General features: G+C 56.8%; 2 protein-coding genes across 10 annotated transcripts in view; both read left to right on the top strand.

Moving 5' to 3' along the window:
• Positions 1–5745, top strand: part of BRD4 (bromodomain containing 4) — an 83248-nt gene extending 77503 nt beyond the window's left edge. For 6 of the 9 annotated variants that reach the window (XM_027084485.1, XM_027084486.1, XM_027084482.1 and 3 more), the window contains 5 exons: positions 1177–1551; positions 1685–1815; positions 1960–2165; positions 2248–2488; positions 2828–5745. In XM_027084485.1, the coding sequence (XP_026940286.1) occupies positions 1177–1551; positions 1685–1815; positions 1960–2165; positions 2248–2488; positions 2828–2896 (1022 nt within the window). In that variant the 3' untranslated portion in view covers positions 2897–5745. The remainder of the gene's footprint in view (positions 1–1176; positions 1552–1684; positions 1816–1959; positions 2166–2247; positions 2489–2827) is intronic. The other 3 variants (XM_027084484.1, XM_027084487.1, XM_027084483.1) reach the window with 1 other exon arrangement.
• Positions 5746–6823: 1078 nt separating this feature from the next.
• Positions 6824–15548, top strand: EPHX3 (epoxide hydrolase 3). The gene is made up of 7 exons (XM_027084491.1): positions 6824–8181; positions 8358–8443; positions 8814–8971; positions 9079–9207; positions 10121–10224; positions 10302–10438; positions 10532–15548. Exons 1-7 carry the CDS (start codon positions 7939–7941, stop codon positions 10755–10757), a joined length of 1083 nt encoding a protein of 360 aa, XP_026940292.1. The 5' UTR covers positions 6824–7938; the 3' UTR covers positions 10758–15548.
• The last annotated feature ends 1655 nt before the right edge of the window (positions 15549–17203 follow it).

The raw sequence follows: 17203 nt of genomic DNA, 5'->3' as shown, positions 1-17203 counted from the left end.
AAGTGGATCACTGTGTACCCTGAGCTGAGAACAGCTGGCTGTCCTCCCTGGGAAAGACCAGTGGTGGTCCCAGCAGCTCTGCAAATGTGCCTGTTTTCCACCCTCAAGCAAGACAGGGTTTCCTTGTGGAAACCAGTAGTGGGCAGGTGATGAGATGCCTTCGGAGGAGTCAGCACTTGTGGTGGGGCAGGGCAGGTCCCCTCTGGCTACCTTTGCTTAGAGTCTCTGGGCCCATCTCTCCCCGAGTCTCTGTGGCCTGGAATGAGTCACAGGGAGTGACATGTGTTGGAGCATAGCTGGGGGCTTTGGGCCAAAGACCAAGTTGTTGGAGTCCAGGGAGGTTTGGCAAGCATCCCTGGGCACCAGGCCAACTTGGAGGCACCGCCCCTGAGCTACTGGGCTCCCCTCTAGGTGCTGCTGGATGAAGCTTCTAGCAGGCAGGAGATTTCTGCAAGTCATAGGCCTGAGAGCCTGCCATTGCCCAGGTCGGCCTCAGCAGGTGCTCCCAAGGCAACCACCCAGACAGGAGGCTGTTGCAGTTGTGTGTTTGCAGATTGCTGGCAGGCCCAGGCCAAGGCTGCCTGGGTCCCCCCAGCCTTTGGTTGGATGAAGGTGGGTGGGCTGGCCCACTTTCTCCAAGAACCATGAGCCCAACACCTGTTCTGCCAGTTCTGTTGTGGTGTAGGCCAGGTCCAGGCTTCTCCCCATTGTGTGGGCCTTGCAGGTTGAGTTGTATTGGGGAGGTTCCTGGGGATCTAGCCTTAGGCCCGAAGCAGCTGTCCAGGCAGACCGGCCTAGCCACATGGGGACAGCCGGGAGCCCAGGCTGCCTGCTCTGTGGGGTTATTGACATCCCTTGTATTTGACCCAGGCCATACCATAGGACCACCTGGAGAGCTTTTAAAAGATAATCAAGCTCAGATCCCACCTGGGATCAGATGTATCTGCGCTTCCTAAAGTTTCCTAATGGAAAGTTTTTTTCTGACACACAGTGGTATCAAACACCAGGATTGCGCTCATGGCTCCACAAAGCCCTGCTGCACTCTGAGCACAGGGCCTGACATGCAAGGGACTGAGCCGTTGTGGGGCTTCCCTTGGGTTGGGAGGGCCTGGCTGGGCCCAGGGCCGGCGGCCTCCATACCAGACATGCTGATAAGCTCCTTGTCCCTTCTCCTAGGTCACCTCCGTGAAGCCCCCTCCCCGCTTATGATACATTCCCCCCAGATGCCACAGTTCCAGAGTCTGACCCATCAGTCACCACCCCAGCAAAACGTCCAGCCTAAGAAGCAGGTAAAGGGCAGGGCTGGGCCACAGTCCCCAGGGATGGGCGTAGGCTGGGGCCAGGGGCGCCCATCCACCTCACCAGCTGCCATGCCTGTGCCGTCCCAGGAGCTACGTGCAGCCTCCGTGGTCCAGCCCCAGCCCCTGGTGGTGGTGAAGGAGGAGAAGATCCACTCACCCATCATCCGCAGTGAGCCCTTCAGCCCCTCGCTGCGGCCAGAACCCCCCAAGCACCCAGAGAGCATCAAGGCCCCCGTCCACCTGCCCCAGCGTGAGTGCCCTCTCCAATCCCAGCTGAGGTTGAGGCCCCCAGGCCTGCACTGGATGTGAGCTTCCTGTGGGCCGGTCAACCGTGCCCCACTGAGGTGGGTTGGGCCCAGGCCCATGGGCTATTTGTGTTCCAGGGCCTGAGATGAAGCCCGTGGATGTCGGGAGGCCTGTGATTCGGCCCCCTGAGCAGAATGCACCCCCACCGGGGGCCGCTGACAAGGACAAACAGAAACAGGAGCCGAAGACGCCAGTTGCACCCAAAAAGGTAGGAACAGTGGACCCGTGAGTGCCCCTGACCCCCACCCCAAGGAGATGCCTTGGTAGCTGTGTCCTCAGACTTTGGGCCTCTCTGGAGGAGTCCAGTTGCAGCAGGGTCCCTCACTGGCCCCCTGGTCTCTCTGCCTCGCAGGACCTAAAAATCAAGAATATGGGCTCCTGGGCTAGCCTGGTGCAGAAGCATCCCACCACCCCGTCCTCCACAGCCAAGTCATCAAGTGACAGCTTCGAGCAGTTCCGCCGGGCGGCCCGGGAGAAGGAGGAACGCGAGAAGGCCTTGAAGGCGCAGGCAGAGCACGCAGAGAAGGAGAAGGAGCGGCTCCGGCAGGAGCGCATGAGGTGGGCGCGGGCTCTGGGCAGGTTGTGGGGCTCCCAGGGCTTGCACTCATCCCCACGTGACACGGAGCCCTGCTCTGCTCAGGAGCCGAGAGGATGAAGATGCGCTAGAGCAGGCCCGGCGAGCCCACGAGGAGGCACGCCGGCGCCAGGAGCAGCAGCAGCAGCAGCAGCGACAGGAGCAGCAGCAGCAGCAGCAGCAACAGGCAGCTGCTGTAGCCGCTGCCGCCACTCCCCAGGCCCGGAGCTCCCAGCCCCAGTCCATGCTGGACCAGCAGAGGGAGTTGGCCCGAAAGCAGGAGCAAGAGCGAAGGCGCCGGGAAGCGGTGAGCTGGGGGACTCTGGTGGGCACTGCTGGGCAGAGATCTACCCCTGGAGGAGTTGAGAAAGGGGACCCTGAACCTGGAGTGGGCAGGGAGGCTCTCTCCCCAAGAAGTGGGGTGCAAGCAGAGAGCCATTGGGTGGGTACTCAGGGCAGAGCTCCTTCTTATGTGCGCCATGCTGGCCTCTGGGCCTCAGAGGTGCTCTGGCCCAGTGCAGGGGAGGTTCTGGGGTGTGGGCCCTGAGGGAATAGCCCATGCTGGAGGTCAGGGGTGAGGGTTTGGGAACCACAGCAAGGGCAGGACACTGAGTTTCACTCCCTCCTGCTCTCCTCTCTCCTCCAGATGGCAGCTACCATTGACATGAATTTCCAGAGTGATCTATTGTCAATATTTGAAGAAAATCTTTTCTGAGAGCACCTAGGTGACTTCTGACTTTGATTTCCTGGCAAAACGTTGACTCTCCATAGTGTTAGGGGCAGCAGTGGAGGCAGTAGCAGTGGCAAGGGGGTAACTCCGGGCCTGGCTCTCCTGCATGCTATGCCTGGGGCAGGCCTGATGGGCAGCTGAGGACTGCAGAGCCTATCTGCCTTACAGCCAGCCGGACGTCCCGCCACCCCCACCCCCACCCCGCCCCACAGGACGTCGGCTCAGAGCACGCCTCGCCACGAGCAAGTGCCGGCCAGACCCAAGCCCCAAGTCCTCACGTGTGGGGCAGAGGCCCTTCTCTCTGCCAAATGTCTACACAGTATACACAGGACATCGTTGCTGCCGCCACCGTGACTGGTTTACTGTCCCCAAGAACGTGACGTTTGTGACGTCCTGCCCGCTGGGAGTCCTCCACACCCCAGCTGCCCCTGCCCTCACCCAGGAGACCAGGGCAGGCCTGCAAGAGCTGGAGGTGGCGAGGGCGCTGGCCCACCCCCTTGCTGGCACTGACTTTGCCTTGAACAGACCCCACCCCTCCCTTCCTCTCCCCCCACAAGCCTTTAATCGAGAGCCGCTCTCTGTAAGTGTTCGCTTGTGCAAAAGGGAATAGTGCCGTGGAGGTGTGTGTGTGTCCATGGCAATCTGGAGCGAGGTGACTGTCACACGCGCGTGTGTGGGCCGGCCTCGCCCGGCGAGTGAGGCCACCAACCAAAGTCAGTTCCTTCCCACCTGTGTTTCTGTTCTTTTTTTTTTTTCTATATATATATTTTTTGTTGGATTCTATTTTATTTTTAATTCTCTCTTCTCCAGACACAATGGCACTGCTTATCTCTGAAATGGTGTGATTGTCTCCTCATTGAGCGGCGGCTGCCACCGCGCTGTGGGTAGTGTGTGACCGTGGCTGTACTGTGTAGTGAAACATAGTTGGCATATCTTTGTTTGAAGTTTGTTGGTGACTCCACCAAACTGGTGTAAAAAAACTCAAAAAAAAAAAAAAAACCCCACAAAAAAAAACAAAACAAAACATACAAAACACACAAAAAAACTGCCTATATTTTACTCAGTTTCAAACTTTACTAGTCTATTTTTAATTATAAAACCAGAAAGCCACGTTTTCTTTTCCTTTTTTTTTCTCCCCGCCATTCGTTGGCTGCTTCTTTGTTTTTTAACGTCAAATCTGTTTCTGAGTTGTTGTTGTGGGTTTTGTTTTTTTTTTTTTTTTTTTTACCAGGAGAGGAAGGGCCAGGGGACGTGGTGGGCACAAGGGGCCACAGGCCACAGACTGAGGCAAAAGCTCCCCGCCTGGCGCTTGGCCCTATCGACCGGCTGCCCCTTCCCCCGCTTTTTTTTAATTTTATAATTGGAGCCCTTGGTGAGGTTACGTGTGCCATGAGAACCCACTCTACACCATGACGCTGGTGCCTCAGTGTTGGCCAAACTCTGGAGTCACTGACTGGTTTGACTTTCATACGGTGAATATGCATTTGGTCTGTACTGATCATGGAATAAACACATCTCTCTTTTTTAATGCTGGCGTCTCCCTGACATTTCTTTGTGAACCACCTGTTGGCCTAGGCTAGGCCCAGGGGCCCCCCACACCACCTCTGTACAAGATCTACCGACAGGGGACCACGTGTCCTGTCCCTACTGTCCCTGGGCAGGAGCTGACCCCTATAAGCTGAAGCTGTGTCAGGGAGCCCAAGTACCCATTCTTCCTGTGGACCCTGGCCTAGGTTGGCTTCTTCCAGCAGAACCTGGTCAAACTCCAGACAGTGTTCTTCCCCTTTGCCCTTCCTCCATCTTGGTCCCCCACTCGGCCAGAGGACTTGAGTCACTTCTCCTACCTTGCCTGCCTCTACTGAACTACTTTCGTTTAAGCTCAGGGTTAACCAGTTATTCTTAGATAAGTGTACATCCCCCAAAATAGGATCCTCGCCCCGCACCCCCCCCAAGCACACACACGCACCCATTCCTCCCTGAGAAAGCCTGCCAGGTGGACACCCTGCAGTCTGCCCGTGTACCCATCTGTACACACACGCCCCAGCCACAGGGCAAAGGCAGTACCCAAGAGCGGCCCCCAGGATGTAGGATGAAAGTATGTGATTTATACGTATGCAAAGACACAAAGTGATTGAAACATTTCCAGCACTATTAACCCACATCCCACTTTCTGTTTTTCAACCAGAAAGACCCTGTATCTTGTGTTTGGAATCTGCCAAACCTCAGCTAATGGTGTATGTAGTTCAGGCATTCAGCCAGAGACCTGCCCCACTCCTGCTACGCAATCCTGCCCCCTTTCCCTCCCACAGCACTTCCTCATAAGCCACTGTGCTGGTTCAAGTGTGACTTATATTTTGGTTCCTTGGGGTTTCTTCCATCTCATCCCACCTCCTCATCTTTGTTCTGTGTTTTGTTCAGAAACTTCCCCAGGCCAAGTCTGACTGTTTAGCTGGAGAAATGGTTTTGTCTGCACCTTCCTTCTAAAGATTTAATTCTGCTATGGCCCTTTCCACACCTCCCTGATGGGTGTTTCTCTTAACTGGGTTGTAATTAGAACTTGGATCTACTATTTAATTTCTTTGGCCATTTCCCAGTCTCTCCCACAGTACTAGAAATCTTAGTTCAATACAAGAGTTAGAGGTGTGTACAAGCCCATACTGTACTGTATGCACGGATCGCTTGGCCAATAATTATGTCAGTGAATCTGAGACTTGTATTAAACACCTTAGACATTTGTAGAAGGGAATTCGTAGACTTTTCACTTATATACTAAAGTTTTTTTTTTTGTGCAGTTCTCATTGCAAAAATAAACATTTGTACTGAATATAAAATTATCATCCTGTGACTACTGCTGTCTTTTTGCTTAAGGGTAGAGATTGGGCGGGGTGGGGGGGGGGGCGGTAGCAGGAATGTAGGAGTCAGTGTTCTGTAGCAGCAGCAGAAGGGAGGTCCACAGACACCCACCAGCCATGGCTGGTAAATGCAGCCAGGTTAGAGGACTCAGGAGGGATACCGGGATCATCAAGTGGTTGGAGAACTGATTTGATGGAAAACGTAAATGAAATCAAAGCCATGATACAGGCTAATCATGCAAGAAAAGATGGGTGATAAATGCAAGGCAAACAAACGTTTGTGCAATATAGACGTCTCTTCCGCTCTGAGATGCATTGTTAATGAAGCAGAACCACATAAACCACTATTTCCCTTTAAATAGGGACCTATGGACTTACTTATGGTCCCAGGACAAGTATAATGTTTAGCAGCTTTGAAACTACAAAGGTAAGGTTAACAGTGGTAGGTGTAAGGGAAGGTGGGAGGTGATAAAAAGGGGGTAAAGTTAGAGGAAACCAATAGGAAAACTAACCATGGATACAGCTCCTGCAGTGGTGGTGACAATGAGATAGTCAATGCCCCAAATTGGTAATCAAGAAATAGCCACATAAGCACATGTAGAGATAGCTAAGTGTGCGAAAGAAGAAAGCGAAAATCGTTCCAGCGGCTGCCTCCGGTCGGAAGGAAAGATGGAGCCGAAGACTGCTGCTTTTCTCAACTCCTGGATTGCTGTTGAGCCAGCTGTTAGGCTTTAGGCAAATGACATTAAGTCATTTGCCGAATTTCAGGCTCTTGGTCTATAATACGGGAAGGTAATAATAGTACCTACACTTAATAGGGTTGTTATAAGGGTTAAATGATGAGCGACCTTGAAATGTTCAGCATCTTGGGAGGAAGGTTGCGAAACTGGAGGAGGAAGAAGCTGCCCTCTTCGCCCAGCCCTGCTCTGCTTCCTCTTTCGCCCAGAGCCCCAGTGATGCGACCAGCCCCGTTCTCCGGCGGCCGGGGCGGGCCCTGCCCTCTAGGAGTTGGTCTCCCCGCCTTCTTTGGTCGCCATTGGCTGAGCCTCGACCTCACCAACTGCGGATTGGGTCCCGGGCGGGACCTGTCGCCGGCACATCAATGACCGCCATTGTCCAATCACAGCTGTGCAGGGGCGGGCCGACGCGTCCGCTGGACCAACTGGAGGCCAGCGTGGGGTAGAGGCAGCTGGACCACCGTTGGAACCAGGGCTTGGTGAAGGTGGTGCCAGGTCTCTCGGAGCCAGACCGAGGGGAGGGTCGCGCGCTCCAGGGCGGGGAGCCACCAGAGGGGGGCTGGCGACAGGGGCTCCCGAGGCTTCGTTGGGCCGCGGCGACCGCCCGCGCCTCCCTCCTAACCCCAGGCACGGCACTGCCTGTCCCCCCCTTCCGCTTCCGGGCCCACCTGACCCGCCATATTAGTTCTGACTCCGCCCCTCCGTCTCATTGGCCCGTACCCAGGCCGACTGGCGGCTCAATGGCCCAGCTCTCGCACCGAAGTCATCCAGGCCCAGCCTCGGGCCTTCTTCGCCCAATGTTAGGCCCGCCTTCTCTAGGCTCCACCCTCATTCCCACCCTCCTAAGCCACGCCCCTAACCCATACCTCGCTCCTAGGCCTAGTTGGGCCCACCTTTCCAGCTGGTAGGCCGCACCTACCCTGCATTGCCCCGCCCCTTTGCTCTAGGCTCCGCCCATTTCACCCACTGCACCTCCTGTCTCCCGTTCTTGCAGGACCTGAGCTCCCTCTAGACTTTAGACCCCACCCACACACCCAACTCGGGAGTCCTACTAGGCCCCGTCCCTTTCTTAAGTCCCGCCCAAGCCTTTCTAGGTCCCGCCCACAGCCCTAGCCCCTAGCATCCCTTCTCCCCGAGGCTCCACCCCAACCACACGAGCCTGGTCCTCGCAGGCTCCACCCCCGCACCTCAAGCCTTGCTCCCTGTCACTGTCGCGCCTGGGTGTTTACCTAGCCCTTAGGTGAGTCGTTCGCGGTGGCGGTTTCGGTCTGAGCCGCCCGCCTCTTCTCTCGGTGTGTTCCTCAAACCCCGACAGCACCGGGGAGCCCCAGACCAAAGGCGGCGGGGTCCCCAGCCCGGATCCCGCCTCGCTGCTGCTGCCCGCGTCCCCCGCCCATACACCCCAGACGGCATCGCGGTCGTCCCAGGACGCGACGACATGCCCGAGCTGGTGGTGACGGCGCTGCTGGCGCCGTCGCGCCTCACTCTGAAGCTGCTTCGTGCCTTCATGTGGAGCCTCGTGTTCTCGGCGGCGCTGGTGGCCGCAGCTGTCTATGGCTGCATCGCCCTCACGCACGTGCTGTGCCGGCCCCGACGCGGCTGCTGCGGGCGCCCCCGGCGTACCCCACCCGCCTGCTTGAGCGACCCCACGCTGGGCGAGCACTGCTTCCTGACTCTCAGGGTGAGCATGCGGGGGCGCCGCCGGGGTTTCGAGGATCGAAGAGCCTGTTGTGGGGACGGTGCGGGGGTGGCAAACGGTTGAATACAAGTCTTGGTGTGCACGTGGCCTGGCGGAAGAGGGGTGTTCAAGCCCGGGGAAGAGGAGATTCCCAAGTCTCAGACTGTGCCTTCCCCCAGAGTTCGGGCCTGCGTCTGCACTATGTCTCCGCTGGACAGGGCAACGGGCCCCTCATGCTGTTTCTGCATGGCTTCCCGGAGAACTGGTATGTCTGAGGCCCAGAGGCCAGGGACCCACAGGGCTAGGGGGAGGTGAAGCCCGGACCACCAGGGCACCAAGGAGGCAGGGACAAGGGCTGGGCAGACTGGGGGTGCAAAGTATATAGGGTCTAGATAGGGCACTCGGGGACAGGGGTCTACATGAAGACAGATGGGGACAGGAGGCCCTGAAGGGATGGGATGAAGAAGTATCCATGTTGAGGCTGCCCTGGATCCATGGCGCAGCCCACCTGCTGCAGTTCCCTTCTGGGAAGTTCAGGGCAGGAAGGTGGGGTGGCCCAGGGCCCCTGCTGGGCGTAGGGCAGAGGTGTATTCTGGGGACCCTGACTCAACCTCCCTCCCTGGACCGCTTGACAGGTTCTCCTGGCGCTACCAGCTCCGGGAGTTCCAGAGCCGCTTCCATGTGGTGGCTGTGGACCTGCGGGGATACGGCTCCTCTGATGCACCAAGGGATGTGGACTGTTACACCATCGACCTGCTGATGGCAGACATCCAGGATGTCATTCTGGGCCTGGGTGGGGATGTGCCCCCCCATCCCAGCCCTGGTGTCTGTCACCCCTGCCTCACCTCTTCCTGGCATCTCACTTACACTAGTTCCTCTGACCCCCACCCCCCCGCCCAGGTTATTCCAAGTGCATCCTTGTGGCCCATGACTGGGGTGCACTCCTAGCCTGGAATTTCTCCATCTACTACCCATCCCTGGTGGAGCGGATGGCAGTGGTCAGCGCTGCCCCCATGTCGGTGTACCAAGGTGTGTAGGGGAGTCCGGGATGCTGGGATGTGCCTGTGTGAAGGGGTGTGTGTCTGTGCCCGCACTTCTTTGTCCACCAGTCAACACTGCAGGGGCTGGGGACACAGCGGTGAACCTGGGTCTCTTCCCCCGTGGTGCTCCCAATCTACAATCAGTGACAATACAGTGCTCATATTTTTGTGAGCACTTACAGGTTACAATTGCTTTGACAAGGAGCCTGCATAGAGTAACCTACACAAGCATCCTGAGCTATGAAAGTGTTATTATCCCCATGGTCCAGATGGGGAAGCAGAGGAGAGAGAGGTTAATTTGCTTTCTTCTGGCAGGGAAGACATAGATAGCTAAGCAACTACAATAGCATGAGATGCCATCTCTGGCTACCCACTGTCCATCACATCACCTGATTTGAATTCCCAGAGTTGTAGTCATAGCTGTATGATCTCTTTCTCTTTCTTTCTTTTTCTTTCTTTTTTTTTTTTTTTTGGTGGTGTTCTTTTCTGTCCCCGTCTCCAGCTTCCTGAGGGCAAGGGAGTTTTGTCTGTTCCATTCACTGCTGTGTCTCCAGAGTCTAGAACAGGGCCTGGTACACAGTAGGTGCTCAATAAGTGTTTGCTGAATGAAGCAGGGGAAATGCATCCAGGCCTGGGCGGGGGAAGCACGCCAGTGGCTGTGGGGGCTCCCGGGAGCTGTGGAGGAAAGTGCCCCCATTCTGTGGGTACAGTGACCACTTGTCAGAGAGGCAAGCTGGTGCCTGGGCCAAGAGGAGCGTCCAGTGTCCTCACAGGCTCAGGCCGGTAGCAGTGGCATTCCTGAGTGTTGGCATATCTGTGTGCATGACCTGGGTATGGGTAGAGTGCAGAGGTGTGGGGCCACCCGAGAGCCAGGCCTCATGCCTGCCTTCCCTTCCCCCCAGACTACTCTTTGCGCCACATGGGCCAGTTCTTCCGTTCCAACTACATATTCCTGTTCCAGCTTCCCTGGCTTCCCGAGAAGTTGCTGTCCATGTCTGACTTCCAGGTGCAGTAGGGTGAAGGCCCAGGGCTGGGTGGAGGGTCGTGGGTGGGACTGAAGGCAGCGTCCTGCTGTGTGCCCAGATCCTGAAGACCACCCTCACCCACCACAAGAGGGGCATCCCACATTTGACCCCCAACGAGCTCGAGGCCTTCCTTTATGGCTTCTCACAGCCTGGTGGCCTCACTGGGCCCCTCAACTACTACCGAAACCTCTTCAGGTAAGGCCAGACCCAGGGCAGAAGCTCAGGAGAGTTCTGGGGGTGCGGGTGGGGGCAGTCGTCCTTCTGCCTGCCTGTCTGTCTTGATCACAGGACCTTCCCCCTGGAGCCCCAGGAGCTGGCCACACCCACCCTGCTGCTGTGGGGGGAGAAGGACCCCTATTTTGAGCAGGGGCTGGTGGGGGCCATCAGCAGCCGTTTTGTGCCAGGCCGGCTGGAAGCCCACATCCTGCCAGGCATGGGGCACTGGATCCCCCAGAGCAACCCTGAGGAAATGCACCAGTACATGTGGCCCTTCTTGCAAGACCTGCTGGACTAGCGGCGCTCGCTCACTGGCTTGCACGCACCCGGGCGTTCTCACAGTGTATCTACACGGGTGAACTTCTGATGCACACAGGTGTGGAGCTCCTAGATTGCACACAAGTGCATCTGTGGGTGCCCTCAGGCACACCATCCCCATATGCTCACGCACAGTCATGAGTGTATGCATGTGTGAGCAAGCACTTTGACCCCAGGAACCAGGTACGCCTCTGTGTGGAGCTGGATGCTGAGTGTCCCATCTCTCCCCTCCATGAGGCCCCACTCTTCTCACCAAAGGCAGTGCCCAGAGTTGCATAGACCATGAACTCTGACCTGGCTTCCACCTCCAGTCTGAGTCTTCAGCTAAATACTGCTCTGTCCAGTATAGTACTGGTAGCCACGACTGGTTATGTCAATTTAAATGCCAATTAATTAAAATTAAATACGATGAAAAATTCAGTTCCTCAGTCACACTAGCCATATTTCAAGGGCTGAATTGAATCAGAGTAGAAAGTTCTGTTGGACAGTGCTGATGAGGGTATTCCTAGCTTAAGAGTAGGGGGCTGGCTCCTGACAGCTCACCAAGGGAGGACCATCATGGGCAGGCAGGTGGATGTCCAGACTCCTCTCCAGCCAGGCCCTGGGCAGCTCCCATGATCTCCCTCCTGGTCATGACTCCAGGCCTTATGAGGTCAAGTTCTCTCGCCACTGCCTGGGAAAGATCCCTGGAAAAACAGCTCTTGGCTCTGTTAGGATATGTGAGATTCTGGACTCGGCACAGGAAGGGACCAGGTCCCTGAATAGCCATCTGGGGTCTGAGGCCTGTCTCTCCAGTTCCCGGAATCTTCTGTTCCAAATTAACCATAGTTGCTGCTGATTCTTTCTGGGGACTCCTGGCTCCAGCCTCCAAGTGAGGGCCATACAAGCTGAAGATGAACCACCCAGCCCCAGGCTGGTCACAGCAGTAACTTCTATCTCCCTAGCATTTTCCTGGCCTCTGGGAACACTGTCATGACTTGCAGCAGTGTGATAAATCAGTCTGGGGACCCAGCAGACCTCAGAAATACATTCTCTTATCTCTGGGATGGGCCTGCCTGGCCAAAGCCTGCCTGCTGGTCACCCGCTCTGTCCTCCCTTGTCCCCAACGTAACATCCTTTCACTCATCGTATGTGTCAGGAGCTGTTCTAGGCCCTAGGGATAGGGTGCGAACAAGGGCAAAGCCCCCATTCTGGAATTAACTGAGAAGAGGCAGAGAGAGCTATGCAGGTGTGTGACAGGGCTCAGGAAAGGCTTCCCTACCTGGGGTACAGACCTTTCAGGGAGTGGGAAGCAGTAAATAGGAAGGTCAGAGGCTGGAATAAGCTTGGGCTACTGGAGTAACAGCGGGGAGATTAGTGCCTGCTGCAGCAGAGTGAGAGGGGGAGGCGTGTGGAAGAAGAGGCCACAGCCAGACCGCCAGGGGCTTCGAAGAGTTTGGATTTGATTCTCAAGGGAAGCCAGGGAGGGTTTTCAGCAGGGGAGGGACATGGTTTGCATTTTGAGAAGCTCCCTGTAGCGGCTGAACAGTCCCACGCAAGAGCGAGAGTGAGGAGACAGGCTCAGGGCTGCGCACAGCTTCAGGACCGGACGGTCCAACAGCCCTGACAAGAGCCGGAACCCCCAGGGCCCTACCCATCCCGCCCCCCGCCAGGGTGGGAGCAGTGCCCCTCTGGGGCCGGGGAAATGGGCGAGAGGAGGCGGGAACCCGGGACCTCAGCTTGGGGCGAAGGTTTGGGGCGAGGAGGCCTGCGTGCAGGATGAGGACCGTGCGTCCAGCGGGGGCGGTGGGTCTGGTGACCGTTGCCAGGGTGACGGGGAAAGGGCTGATGGTTAACCGGAATGGGTAGCAGTTGTCTGGGTGACCGAAGAGGCCCAGGAGAGGGCTGACGGGAGGCCTCGGACAGTTGCCGGGGTGACAGGGTCCGCTGACGGTTGCCAGGGTAACGAGAAGGCGCCGTCTTCCTCCGCTGCTGCTGGCGGGAGAAAGGCGGTGTGGTGGGGAGGGGAGAAAAGCGATCGCGTTGATTGGGCAGGGTCCTGGAAAATGAGCCAATAGCGACTAGTGGCTCGGCCGAAACCCGCCTCTCCCAGCCTGAGCCAATCCGGGAGCGTCTTTCTTAGAGCCAAGGGCTCAGAGACCTCATCACTTCATGAGGGAGCTGGCCCCCGGAGGGTTTGGACTCTGTCTGAGGCCCCTTCCAGGCTCAGCCTCTCCCTCTCCCTCTTCCTTCTCTGAGGTCCCGCCTCCAGATCACCTTACATCCTTTACTCACTCATCATTCATTCATCCGCTCACCCACTCATTTACCTGTCCTCGCTACCAGCTGTAATCCGTGGCCCCGCACCAGAGGAGGGACGGGGGAGACAAAGCCGGGCAGACTCTCCCAGCCCTAGGTGGAATGCGGGCCGGGGGGTGAGGGGTGGGGCACCTACCTGGAGGAGGGCAGGGAAGGCCTTAGAGCTGACTCCTGCAAGAATGTGCTCCAATCCACAGAAGCCTCCCATGCACGGGTGATTTAGCGTTTCTGTGAGACTGGGAGGAATGTTTGGGATAGGAAGACATGGGATTACAAAGGGCTTCGAATGCCAGGCCAGGAGCTTGCTCCCAGTGTGGTGGGGACCGCAGGGGAGGGTCCCGGACAGATCTGTGTGTCTGGAATATTACTTCGGGGTTGGTGAGGGGGCAGGACCAGGGACGGAAGATTGAGGGTGGGGAGGCCTGGAAGGAGGATGGGCATGGTCCAGGCAGTAGAGGATGAGGTCTAAGTCCAGGCACTTGGGGGAGGAGCAGATATGCAGGGAAAGCCAGAAGCAGGTTTTGGGGCATGTTCAGCCTGAGGGGGCTGGACCCCTGAGGCAGGGACCTAGAAGCACCTTTGTCTTTAATGGGTTAAAGACAAAGATGACCGAGCAAGCATCCATGTACCGTGGGGTAGAAGGGCACTGAAGCTGGGAGAGAGAATGAAGTCTCCCCAGAAGAAAGTGGAGAACAAGACTGGAGACTGAGCCCTGGAGGCCCCCAACATCTAAGGGACAGGCAGAGGAGAGAAACCAAAGAGGTAGGAGGGGAAGCAGGTAAGCATGATGCCTCAGCAGGGGGGGCGGGGGGGAGGTCAGGAGAAGGGGCATAGCCCATGGTGTCAAAAGCTGCTGAGAGATTGAGCCATGCAGATCATGAGGGCGGAAACCTGAGAGTGGGGGCTGAGGACAGAGGGCTTGGATGCTCTGAATGTGGTTAAGCAGGGATGGGAGGGAAGAGTGGGGACCCCAGTCAGGATCCTGGAGGGAACAACTGGCACATTCAAATGGGACAATTTGAGGCAGGTTTGCTTCAGGGACCATATACAGCAGGCAGGGTTTGGGGAAACCAACAGGGGTTTGTGCAGCACCCCCAGCGAGCACCCCTGGAGAGCCATTACCATCTCCAGATCCCCCTGACCTGACGGGGAAAGGGGAAGGAAGGATGTTAGCAGAACTCAGGGAGAGGTTTGTGTGGACTATGTGGACAGGGCCTTTGGTCAAGCAACACAGTCAGCCGAGGTGGTGACCCTACAGGGAAAGATACAGGAGAATTAATATCTTGTTCTCTCCTCCCCCCCACCCCCACTTCATCTCTGCCAGTGCCTCCTATTGGCCAAACCCACCTGGAAGCCCGAGGACAAGGATGTCCGTTGATACAGTCTGTAGAGGTCAGCCTCTTGGGGCATAGAGCAGAGTGGAGAAGGGGAAGAACGGAGGGAGCAGTGCGGGGGGGAGATGCAGGGGAGAGAGACAGGAGCTTGGGGAAGGGCTGTGTGGGTGTGAGATGAGCGTTTGCTGCAGATTTCACTTTGTCACAGAAGAGACCTCAACCTCTGGCCACAGGAGGAGGTAATGAAAAGCCCTAGGAAGGTGCTCCCCTTCTCTGAAGCAGGAGGAAAGGTGGGAGGACAAGTGCCACACCTGCAGGAAGGAAGGAAGACAAGTTTCAGCAGCCAGGGAGGCAAGGAGGCAGTTAAAGGACATTGGGGTGTCATAGTTCAGAGGTGAGCTGGAGGAGGTGGGGTCCTGGGTGAGGCCATGGATGAGGAAGGCTGGAGTGGTCTGAGCCCAAAGCCCATGAGGCCAAGAACTCCATTGGATGTCCTGCCCAGTGGAGGGTCTTAAGGCAGGGAAACCACTGCCTCCACCCCAGAAGGGGTGGGGTACGGCCTCCCTGCTTCCCCTGCCCAGAGCGGCAGAACCAGTAGGTGCTTGATAACAGTTAAGTTCCCTTCTTTTCATTCCCCTTTCTTCCACATTCAGCCCTCACATCCACTCCTCCTCTAGGAAGCCCCACCAGCCCCCATCCCTTCCTCTGACTGAGCTCTGATCTAACGGAGGCCAGACATGTCTGTGTCCAGACAGGGACATCTCAAAGGCTGGCTCTGAGCAGGTTCGGGTCCCAGCTCCTGGGTCCTGCTCTTCCCCCGAGATGTGCTGGGTATATTCATTCATTCAACTGACAATTATTTTACCTACTATGTGCCAGGCTCTGTGCTAGACATTGGGGATTCAGTAGTCAGCAAGACAGAGGCCCACAGAGCTCAGAATGACGTGGGAGCCAGGTAGGGTCACATGGAGTGGTCGGAGTTGAAACGGAAGAGGCCGTAGGAGCCAGAGGAGACCATGGGAAACTGCAGGGAAGGTTCCCTGGGAGAAGAAATGGCAGTGTTATTTTTTCCAGCCTCGATCACATCAGCTTCCCCCTGCTAAAACCCTTCAGTGGTGTCCACTGTACTTTTCATACAACCCCAGACCCTTTGGCCCCTTGGAACTTGGCCCCCATCAGCTTCCCTGAGCTCCCTCCCCTTGCTCACTCTGCACCCAGCATCCTGGCCTCGTTGCTGTTCTTCTTTTCTACCCACCCCTTTCTCCTCTGGGCCTTTGCACTTGCTGTTCCCTCTGCCTGGAACACGCTTCCAGGCTGTTTGCCTCGCTGGCTTGTTCTCCTCCTTCAGATCTTAGTTCTAATGTCCCCTCGTCAGCGAGGCCTATCCTGACCCCCTAGAGCTGAAATCTCTTCATTTCTCATGCACATTCTATAGTTCTTATTTGTTTGTCTTCTTGTTACTTGTTTGCCTCCCCTATCAGAGGCAAAAACCTCTGTCTTTGTCACCTCTACCTATCATAGGGCCTGGCACCAAGTAGTTAACTACTCAGTATACGTTTGTCAAATGACTGAATGAAGGTGAGAAGAGCTGGAGGGTCAGAGTGAGCCGTCAGGTGAATGGAGTCTCCCGAATATGAGAAAGGTGTTCCTGGCAGTGGGCACAGCCTGTGCAAAAACCGGGAAGCCTGGGAGACAGGGAAGGGGAACTGGCAAGGTGAGGAGGGTGTCACTCTGGGCAGCGGGGAGCCAGGGAGGCAGTGGCCTTGAGCCACTTGAGCATGAGAGAGCCCCAGGGAGGCAGTGGCCAGGATAGCTGGCTGGGTCTGCAGCCCACAACCCCTGGGATCCAGCCTTCCCACTGTTGCCCAGGCCCCATACCCACCAGCTCTCTCTCCTGCTGGTTCTTGTTGGGCTCCCATGGCCCACTGCCTGGGTGTGACAGCCTGGCCCCAGCTTCCATGTGTAGAGGACAGGACTGTGGTCCCAAGAGGATAAGCCAAGGGCACGTTCTCAGGTTCCCGGTCAGTGGGCCTGGGCCCAGCAGCTGTGTCTTGGCTTGGCCCCAGGACCCGCATCCCTGGGGACTGAGCTCATTGAGGAGAAATGCAGTCCCTGGCCAAGGCAGCCGGCAGGGGCAGGGGAGACGGCTCAAGCCCACCCCTACCCCCACCACGTTGGGAACTGGGCAGCTGTCTGCTGCAAAGCCGTGGGAATAATTGCTCCGACTGTCCTGTCCCTCAAGGATCCAGACACCTTGGGCTATTCCGGCCACCGTGGCTGGAGGGCGGCAGAAACCTGGAGAGGGGACGCTCACCTTCTGCCTTGCTGAGTGGGTGCCCTCAGAGTTCGGAGGCTTCAGAAAGGGACTGACACCAGTAGGGTATCTTCCTTTTGTCCCCATTCCCCCCATGCTGTACTCACCATTACTGCTCCCTCTCTGTCTCTGTCTGCCACAGACCAGGGGCCATTGGATCAACAGGGTAGCAGACTTTGGACTTCCTGCCTAGCAAAATGTGTGTCCAGGTTCTTGTTTGCTCCTTGTGACAGGGAGATCAGCACCTATTAGAGCATCTCTTCCAGCACAAAGTCCTTTCTCAGATGGGTCAGGGGAGGAGCTACCCCCCACTGCTGAAGACCCTATCTTTGCCCCCTGGACCCCTAGTCTCTGGACCCCCAGATCCCTAGAATGGTACTGAAGAGAGTGGTCTGGGCCCCCAGTGGTGGCTCTTCTGGGCTAAGCATCCCAACTCCTTCAGCCACTTCTGGAGTCACCAAACTCTCCCATGTTGCCCCC

This window comes from Aethalodelphis obliquidens, unplaced genomic scaffold (genome assembly GCF_003676395.1).
Source record: "Aethalodelphis obliquidens isolate GAN/ISIS:26980383/991018 unplaced genomic scaffold, ASM367639v1 scaffold53, whole genome shotgun sequence".
NCBI lineage: Eukaryota > Metazoa > Chordata > Mammalia > Artiodactyla > Delphinidae > Aethalodelphis > Aethalodelphis obliquidens.
This window is presented reverse-complemented; position numbering and strand designations above follow the sequence as displayed.

What these genes read in the sequence shown, in the direction of transcription:
- EPHX3 (XM_027084491.1), top strand. Translation starts at nt 7,939, where the DNA reads ATGCCCGAGCTGGTGGTGACGGCGCTGCTGGCGCCGTCGCGCCTCACT. An exon ending in CCCCATGTCGGTGTACCAAG is followed by an intron (nt 9,208 to 10,120) that starts GTGTGTAGGGGA and finishes CCTTCCCCCCAG; the next exon opens with ACTACTCTTTGCGCCACATG. An exon ending in TGTCCATGTCTGACTTCCAG is followed by an intron (nt 10,225 to 10,301) that starts GTGCAGTAGGGT and finishes CTGTGTGCCCAG; the next exon opens with ATCCTGAAGACCACCCTCAC.